The sequence below is a fragment of the Oratosquilla oratoria genome, chromosome 3 (genome assembly GCF_046742065.1).
Source record: "Oratosquilla oratoria isolate Oo_2021 chromosome 3, ASM4674206v1, whole genome shotgun sequence".
NCBI lineage: Eukaryota > Metazoa > Arthropoda > Malacostraca > Stomatopoda > Squillidae > Oratosquilla > Oratosquilla oratoria.
The window spans coordinates 43,838,191-43,848,471 of NC_134779.1; the positions used below are offsets into that span (position 1 = coordinate 43,838,191).

Consider the following 10,281-nt stretch of genomic DNA (forward strand, 5'->3'; position numbering starts at 1 on the left):
GGCCTAACATGGCAATACAAAGGACCATACATTGAAATCTTGCAACATGCACAAATTTAAAACATTGAAGCATTGCAAGCAAAACGTCTAATGCAATGGGCGGGTCACGTCATTCGCATGTTTGAGAACCGTCTTCCCCCGACAAATTCTTTAAGGGCAACTACCTGATGCACGTTGCATTGCAGGCGACCAGAAAAAGCTCTACAATGATCAGCCAAAATCCACACTCAAGAGGTGTTACATCTCAGTAACGGATCTTAAAACCATCGCCTCTGATCGCGCCTCATGGCGTACAGTGTTCACAAAGGGTCAAACATCTTGACTCTACTCATACTCAAGCACGAGACGACCGGCGGGAAAAAAAAAGACATCAGCTCAACAAGAGAATTTATCCATCTGATTCAGATCTGAGTTGCCCGGAGTGTGATAGGATATTTGGATCAAGAATTGGGCTCCACGGTCAGCGACAAAGACCTCTCCATCACCACCCAACTTCACTCAAACCATTTCACCTTACCGGAGCACTGTCGTAGTCAATCACCGACGAACTGCCATAAGCAAGTAAGCAAGTGTGTGTATGTACGTGTGTGTGTGTGTGTGTGTGTGTGTGTGTGTGTGTGTGTGTGTGTGTGTGTGTGTGTGTGTGTGTGTGTGTGTGTGTGTGTGTGTGTGTGTACGCGCAAGTGTGGTAAGCGACCCATTGAGCTCAGAAATTAAAGGGAGGAAGTCAGAGGTATAATTACTTATCTTTCCCCTGTTTTTTGTTTCACCAAAGTTGACGTCCATCTGTCGGGTTGACATGTGATATTTCCTTCAACTCCCGTCAATTGGCCGTACCGCAGGCAAACATAACCGGGGTTGTGATTGACGGGTATGATAACCGACAAAAAAAAAGACCACGTGTCAGCTGTGGGGAGATGTAGTGGCGTATTCGGTAGCTCTCTACTCTTGTACCTTATTCTTTTACACTACCGTATAGTTTATATATACTTCACTTTGCCCGTCGTCGCTAAGCAATTTCAAGATGTTGAAACGAGTCACACATTCTTTGATATCTGTCGACACGGGATCTTGTTCATACATTTGATTCTGGTTATAGTTAACCGATTTTATTAACAAGATTTCCTTGTCTTAGGCACAAATAATTCCAAATAACAGGTTAATTTTACGTGGGACACCCTAGCATCTCTTTTAGAAACCTTCCTGTGGCCATTACCCCACGGAGCTTAAGCCAAGTAGACCCAAGAAGTAACTGACACACCCCACGGAGCAACAACACCAATAAAAATCTTATTTTCCGCTATAGCTCAGTAGTAGAACGCGTGTCTGGTAACCGCATGGGGATTTCGGGCCTGTGTTCAAACCCTGGGAACGGCGCAGAGGTTAGGAAGGGCATTCAGTTTGAGTAAAGTCCTCAACTGATGCTCACCTCGGAGTTGAGGTGACCTAATCGGAGTTGAGGTGACCTAATCGGAGTTGAGGTGACCTAATCGGAGTTGAGGTGACCTAATCGCTGCAGTTGGCATATCTGCGTTCATGTATGACCTGTTCCCGATCAAAGTGATCGTTGGGGTTCGGGCGAATGTCAGCTCCGCAAAACCACAAAAAATATATATATATATATATATATATATATATATATATATATATATATATATGTGTATATATATATATATATACCTGTATATCATAGTGATATATGTGTTCGGGCGAATGTCAGTGTGTGTGTGTACAAATCTTCTAGTGTCCTCTCTTACTCTTTAGTAGATTTGTACTTGTGTCTTCTCTACTGGCTCAGCACTTATTCTAAATTAAATATGGTTCTAAGAATCAACGGAAATTTTGTTTTTGTAACGATTGATAATACTTTGGATTCAATATACAATGGATATCGGTAGCCTTGTTCTTGACCTCCATCTAGAATATATGTATGTACATACATACATACATACATACATACATACATACATACATACATACATACATACATACATACATATGAATATATATGTGTGTGTGTGTATGTGGATATGTATGTATGTATGTATGTATGTATGTATGTATGTGTACATCCATATTCTTTTTCTTAGTGGAGGGCGATCCGTGTCAGGTGCAGCAATTGCTCTTTTATTTTTTCTCCTGAGAAAATATTCCCCTTATGCTCGACGTCCATGACTCAACTTTTCTCGTCCAAGAACGTGATGGAGGGCCCGGCCGCGTCTCCCAAGGGCCGTTTCGGATAAAACGCGCCCCTCAGCCTCTGCAAGAACCTCCTACCTCGAAAATCAGGTTAATAAGGTCTACAGAATCCTCCTGAAGGAGTTTGAGTTTCTGTTCTTTCCTCCGGCTTCCTCTATGTATTTATTCTTTCTTTGGGGCGTTTCTGTAGTCTGGTTGTTCATGTTCTACGTTCGAGGCTTACAGCTAGCCATTTTGTTGTTTATATTGGACTCTTGTTTCTTTCTGGCTGTCGCCAGGTGATTCTGTTCAGATTATGGAAGGCTCCTATAAACGTGGAAGGGTTGATAGTAATTACAAAATTCTTTTGAATTTGACTTAAACCTTATTTTCATCTCCTCTTACCTTGTGTCTCCTTCTTTTGAAATTGACTTGAAAATTGTTTTCATTTTCGCATACCTTGTATGGCTTTCTCCACTTTCGATGAGACGTGATGTTCTGGTAAGTAGAACATTCAGTTCGTTCTTCAAGGTTCCCTTGTTCGAGTCTGGTAGATTTTCTTTTCGTGTGTTGTGTGTGTGTGTGTGTGTGTGTGTGTGTGTGTGTGTGTGTGTGTGTGTGTGTGTGTGTGTGTGTGTGTGTGTGTGTGTGTGTGTGTGTGTGTGTGTGTGTGTGTGTGTGTGTGTGTGTAATTACATGTAGGTAGCTTGTGTATATTTGCTTGTCCTTACAAATGTGTATGCCTTAGTACTTGTGAACATATACACAAGTCAGTAGCCAAAGACCTTTACGTAATACAGCCTCATATGCAAGGTCACGTGACCAAAGCTTTCCTGATTCTATCGGTGGCATGAACACAAGATTCAGCTCGATTCCCAATGAACTGAACCTCCAGACTCCGAAGTGAGTTTGATCCTTTCCAAAAAGAAAAGACGATCTCATTAGCCAGCCTAACCCCATGTCAATCCAATCAGATCCTTTTATCCCCCAATTTTCGTCTCTCATATTTAACTAAGAGTTATTGATAATCCCCTTCCCGTTTATGCAAACCGACATGTTAATTTAGATATTTATGTCAATATCAAAACTAAATTCTATAAGGACCGATACCATTTTAGAGGGTTTAACATGTTAACTGTCTAGAACGTTAACTAAATACACCATTAACTTACAAAATCATCCACATCCCGTGGTATTGTTATAAAGGTGTCAGTTTAAATGACCATAGGGCCAGGACCTGGAGTACTATAATTTCGTTTGAGTTCGCATCGGAGTATGTAATTTGAATTAATTTTCATCAGTCAGCAAGACCAGCAGTTTTTAATTTTGGCGACCCAGGTACAATACGTCACGAAAGCTGGACTGACAGTTGATTCGTCTCTGGTGCAGTGGAAGGTCGGGATGCGTCGGGTGTCTACCCGGTAGATTATTCTCGGTGACCTCGTAGGGCTGGACACGGGTGTATACTCGTACTGTCACGGCGTTTGCCTTCGTGGTGGTGTCGGTGGTGGTGGTGGTGGTGGTGGTGGTGGTGATGGTGGTGATGGTGGTGGTGATGGTGGTGGTGATGGTGGTGGTGGTGGTGATGGTGGTGGTAGTGGTGGTGGTAGTGGTGGTGGTGGTGGTGATGGTGGTGGTGGTGGTGGTGATGGTGGTGGTGATGGTGGTGGTGGTGATGGTGGTGATGGTGGTGGTGATGGTGGTGGTGATGGTGGTGGTGATGGTGGTGGTGATGGTGGTGGTGATGGTGGTGGTGATGGTGGTGGTGATGGTGGTGGTGATGGTGGTGGTGATGGTGGTGGTGATGGTGGTGGTGGTGGTGGTGGTGATGGTGGTGGTGATGATGAGGAGGAGGAGAACGACAACAATGATGACACGCACCCTCATATTACTTCAGTAATTTGGTATGTTGCATGTGTAGAATTCATGTACCTTTACTGTTGTACACACACACACACACACACACACACACACACACACACACACACACACACACACACACACACACACACACACACACACACACACACACACACACACACACACACACACACACACACACACACACGAACCCGGACACGCACCCACACACCTACTCGCACAAACACGTTCTGTTAATTACATCGTGTGTAATTTTTTCTTTTATTTATCTATTAATTTCTTTTTTTATTTATATTTTTGTGCGCCTCAATAGTAGCGCTGGCATTGCAGTCAGTCCAGACATTACGAGATCTGCATCGTGATAGTGGTGGTGGGTAATCTGATCGTGGTATTGGTGGTTGTTATGGTGGTGGTGGTAGTGGTATTGATGATGGTGATAATGGTAGTACCATGGTAGTAGTAGTGGTAATGGTGAAAGTAGTTGTGGTGGAAGTGATGGCAGTGGTGGAAGGGATGGTGGTAGTGGTGTAAGTAGTGGTAGTGGAGCAAGTGGTGGTAGTGATGGTCCTAGTGGTGGTGGTGGTGGGAGTAATGTTGGCAAGGGTGATGGTAGTGGCGGTATTAATATAGGTGATAATGGTGATAGTATGTGTAGTGATGGTTGTTAGTAATTGTTTTAGTGGTGGTGGTAGTAGTGTTGTCGGTGGTTTTAGTGTTGGTGGTAATGGTGGCGGTAATTGCGTTGGTGGTGCTTTTGCTGTTGGTGGTAGTAGTGGTAGTAGTAATAATGGTAGTGGTGATGGTAGTATCAATTAAATGTCATACACTTGGATGAACTTGATATTTTTTTTTTATTAATTTATTTCTATTTTTATATATTCATTTTTATATATCTGTTATATTTATTTCTATACATTTATTTCTATACATTTATTTTTATATATTTATTTTTATATATTTATTTTATATTTATTTTTATATATTTATATTTTATATATTGATTTTTATATATTTATTTATCTTATATGTCTATCTATTTTATATATTTATTTATTTTATATATTTATTTATTTTATATATTTATTTATTTTATATATTTATTTATTTTATATATTTATTTATTTTTATATATTTATTTTTATATATTTGTTTATTTTTATATTTGTTTGTTTTTATATATTCATTTTTTATATATTTATTTATTTTTATATATTTATTTGTTTTCATATATTTATTCATTTTTATATATTTATTTATTTATATATTTTATATATATTCTTACTTATTTGTTTATTTATCTATTTGCTGCGTGGCTGTTGCATTTTAACCAGGATCCATGTGACACGGAGTGAGTTTGAAGCAAACTCGCCAATCGAACTTTCTCTTAAAGGTCCCATTTCTTTTTATCATTCTTCTCACTGCCATTTCACCAGTGCTTATATCCAAGACAATATCGAGCATCAGGCTAACGCGACGTGTGATTTTAACTTAACTGAGGAAAAAATCCTAGAAGAAAATAAAACCCATTTCTAGTCTGTTTAACAAAAGGACCAAACAAAACCGAAGCGTGAAAATATTTCTTGATGGATACTATGGACTGCGACAGAACCACGAGCCAGAAAAGAATTGTGAAAATTATTTTCATTCTCTCTTTGACATGTTATCGTACAGACACCACTAAGAGTCTATTCCAGGAATTTCGTGAAAATAACCTGAAAAGGAGGAATAAGCTTACACATAAGTATTGGTGAAAATACCTTACGGAGGAAAAATAAACTGATACACCCGTAACACAACTGCAATAGGGGAAGTTTCCCTTATCTTGTATTGCCCAACATAGACCTTACAGGGTGTATGGGTGAGTAAATTGAGCATACATATATTGTACATACATATACATATCATATATATATAATATATGTGTGTGTGTCTAGTAAAAGTGTATATGCATTTTTGTATTCATATGTAATTGTACATGATGTATTTGTATAAATGTACATTATGTTCCTTATGTATATATAGCTAGACTTACACGTATATGTATATGTATGTATATGTATGTCTGTGTATTTATATATATGTATGTGTATATATATGTGTGTGTATGTATATGTATGTATATGTATGTATATGTATGTATATGTATGTATATGTATGTATGTATATGTATGTATATGTATGTATATGTATGCATATGTACGTTACATAACACCAAGGAGTATGTGCACTTTAATTCCAATATTTTTCCATTTCGCTTTTTGAACACACATCATCATTTTACCATTTGCGATGACCGTTAAGAGCGATGAATGAACATGTTCCCATCGTTTTGTGGCTCTTGTGCCTCTGAGATATTGACTTTTCTCCATTTGCTTGCCGCGCGTGGGTGTATCATTGGGAGAATACTTATGTTTCCGTCCGCGTGTTTGTTTTCTTCCGCGAAGAAACTCGTGCCGCAGAAAATGCTGTACCATGTTTACGTCGCGCCCGGGACCGGGCAGGCGTACAATTATTCCGAATATTTCAGGAGCTACCAGGCACTGGTCAGCCATCAGCGGGTATGAAATTGGATGATACACGAGCCGTGCAGCTGAAAAGGGGCTAAAAAGACGTGGGAAGGTAATTACAGTCCCCATCAGCCTAATGCCCGAGGAAAGCTTCTTCCAGGGTTTGCTGTGTAGCGGGGGGAGTTATCTTACAGTTTGACAAAGATAACTTCATTTCTGTGCTTGAGGAAGGGCAGTGTCAACATGGAGGTGAGAAGTCAGAAGGGAGAGGAGGGAGGGGGAGAGAAGGGCAGTATAATTGTTCAACTGATGTTCTGACGGTGTACATTCCACTTCTGATACCCGAGCACCACTTCGGCACTAATATTAGTGCATCTCTGCATATACATATATATATTAATTAAATATACATATGCATATACAAGTACATGTATACAGGTACATATGCATAAACGTATACATATAGGTATACATATACATATAAATATACATGTACATATGCATATGCTTTTATTTATACATAATTATACATATACGTATAAATATACATATGCATATTCCTATACGTATACGTATACATGTGCATGTACATGTACTTATACATGTATACATATACTTATACATATACATATACATATATACATATGCAAATACATATACAAATACATATACAAATACATATACATATGCATATGCTTTTATATATACATATAATTATACATATACATATGAATACATATACATATTGCTATACGTATACATATACATGTACATGTACATGTACTTATACATATATACATATACGTATACATATACGTATATATATACATATACATATAAATGTACATGTACATGTACATGTAAATACACATATACACATACATATACATATATAAGATATGTATATGCATTTATATATGTGTGTAAATTTCCTCTTTATCTGAATTTCAGGCGTAAAGGGAGAGACCTTTTTCTCAGAAAATATGGGTCTTTTTCGTTCTGTATAAGACCGTTTCTGCATAAAAATATGGTTTTATGGGTGAAGGAAGTCATTCCTTTACTACGAATATTTATGCCTCGTTCGCAGAGAAACAGTGCTGCTCCTTTTTCCATTTTTTTTTTATTTATTTATTTATTTTTTTTGGGGGGGAGGGGAGTAAAGATCAAGCCATGATCTGAATATCCAAAATCGAGACCAGGTTGGAAGGATTTTAAACAGGGTTGAATCTAATTTAATTTAATTGAGCAGTATTGAATTGAATTGAATAATAGATGTGTGATGCCAGGTATCGAGAACCATAGGGCACCATGGGAAATAAAAGAGGAGGAGGAGGAGAATGAGAAGGAAGAGGAGAATGAGGAGGAGGAGAATGAGGAGGAGGAGAATGAGGAGGAGGAGAATGAGGAGGAGGAGGAGGAGGAGGAGGAGGAGGAGGAGGAGGAGGAGGAGGAGGAGGAGGAGGAGGAGGAGGAGGAGGAGGAGGAGGAGGAGAAGGAGGAGGAGGAGGAGGAGCAGCAGCAGCAGCAGCAGCGGTGGTAGAGAAGAGAATGGAGGAAGATGACCGAAAAAGAATAAGAGGTTTACCTTGATAGTCCACCACAGGTCCACCGGACTATTCTCTGAGGAACAATAAAGACTCTGTACCTCATAAAGGTGTCCTGATTGTTGTTGTGCTTATAGAATGTACTTTACCAGCGCTTCTATCGTTGTAGTGCCTTGATAATGCATCGTGAGAGGAACATTTGGAATTTTAGGCGAGATGCTTGTGGATTGTGAATGGAGTCTGAAAGCAATGTAATCTGCTTAACCATACTATGTGCAAAAACCGAAATGCAAACACTGGTATACCACACCTCTGAGGTTAAGAATTCATGTAATACGATTTAATATAACTTGATAATCGGGGTTCCTTCGTTCGAGACAAACCAACCCTCCACACAGACTCGTATAGAACAGTAGAATTTATAAATAGTTTTGCATTCCTTTATGAATGAAAATCGAGAAAAATATCGTGTGACTCTGGGACGTAGGGGTGCTCCAAAAGTCCATATAGTAGTGAGTATAAAAAGCTTAAGGAGGTTTGTTCGAAGATTTAATCAAGTTAATTTGATTAAGCAATTAAACTCTAATGTCCTCTAATTGGTTGTTTCGTGTTACTTGTTTTATTTCCTTCTTTGGGTGTTTGCAAGTAGTGATCGAAGTGACAAACGTCAAAGGGAATCATCCCACAATACGGACAACACTCAAAAAATTCTTCCTAAAATTACCTAGTAAAGTAAAATCTCGCAGATCGTTATTGGCAGATATGGGGCCGCGGATTTCAATCCGTAGGCCATCCTTCGGATGAATGAAATCGTGTGATGTTTGTTGGCTATTGGTGACAGCTATGTGTATTGGGAGTTTCAGTACATAAGGCTATGGTCACAGTGAAGTGTCTTCTGACAAGAAGAACTCATCTGAAGAGCGTGATCACGACGCCTAATCAGAATATAAGGAAGATCCTGTGGGTTAAAGAATCCGACTGTTATATTTGATTTGTTTTTAATGTTTTTATTTACATATTTTTCGGTCTGTTTAAGTTGTATGTTGATACACAAATCCTCTTTTCTCGAGTTGCCCAAGATGTTTTTTCATGTGCCAATAGCTCAAGTATATCAGTCGGGTCACGTTTTTGCCACAATGTTGTTGTCAGAGACCATTTTCCAAAGTAATCCGTAGCTGGTTGAACTTGATGGAAATTGAAATAAGGTAAACTGAAAAAAATAAAATAAAATTTATCGCACAGTGTTAAAAGGGTTCCTAGAGAAACTGATACACGCAGCATTCATATATATATATATTATATATATATATACATATATATACAAACACATACACACACGTGTATATATATATACACGTGATTAATTCAATTTATAAACGTCAGCTATATCAATTTGTCATACTCGCCGCCAGATGTAGGATATCACTATACTGGTCGTGCGTGCAGAATTCCTGATACTAGTACAAAAAAATAAATAAATAAATAATAATCCCACAGAATAATAAGTCCCGCACAAACGAATAATATAACCTGGTGACAGCGAAAATAGAAGGACAAGTCCTCCCATGTATTGAAGGGTTGCTCTCGTAATGAATAAAATCTCCTGGCGGCAACCAGAATGAGAAGACAAGTACCCCAAGGTACGGCACCGTCTTTTGAAGATTTTGTTCTGGTTAGTCAGCAGACGGGGGGGATATAAAGAAACCCTATAGATTCCATTTTCTCCTTTGTCTGGTCGTCCCGTCACCTGAATAAAACCGTCTGGAACCATCCAGAACAAAGACTACAAGGGGTTACCCTATTGAAAGGAGTTAATGGCAAATATTTATCAAGATAAAGAGTCGAAGCGATGATGCCTTTTAGGGAAGGAGTACCCGCTTCGCGTCCCCTGCAGCGTCAGGAGCCACCTGACGAAGGCGTGGCTCTCCTCCAGAGCCCACGGGCTCGCAAGAAGCGGTTTATCATTAATGCGGCTACTGATACTGGTGGTGTTGGGATTGTTGTTGTTGGTGTTGGTGTTGTGGGTGTTGGTGTTGGGATTGTTGTTGTTGTTGTTGTTGTTGTTGTTGTTGTTGTTGTTGTTGTTGTTGTTGTTGTTGTTGTTGTTGTTGTTGTTGTTGTTGTTGTTGTTGTTGCTTCTGTTGCTGGAGGTGGTTTTCGACCTCGTTTCT

The 10,281-nt window shown here is 39.0% G+C and overlaps 1 protein-coding gene across 1 annotated transcript in view; it reads right to left on the reverse strand.

Annotated features, from left to right (window-relative positions):
- Nucleotides 1-6,533, reverse strand: part of LOC143017912 (uncharacterized) — a 20,620-nt gene extending 14,087 nt beyond the window's left edge. Inside the window, exons 1-3 of the mRNA XM_076172955.1 lie at nucleotides 6,341-6,533; nucleotides 2,781-2,904; nucleotides 562-670 (exon numbers count right to left, since the gene is read on the reverse strand). Of these exons, the coding sequence (XP_076029070.1) occupies nucleotides 562-670; nucleotides 2,781-2,904; nucleotides 6,341-6,533 (426 nt within the window). The remainder of the gene's footprint in view (nucleotides 1-561; nucleotides 671-2,780; nucleotides 2,905-6,340) is intronic.
- Between the last annotated feature and the right edge of the window lie 3,748 nt (nucleotides 6,534-10,281).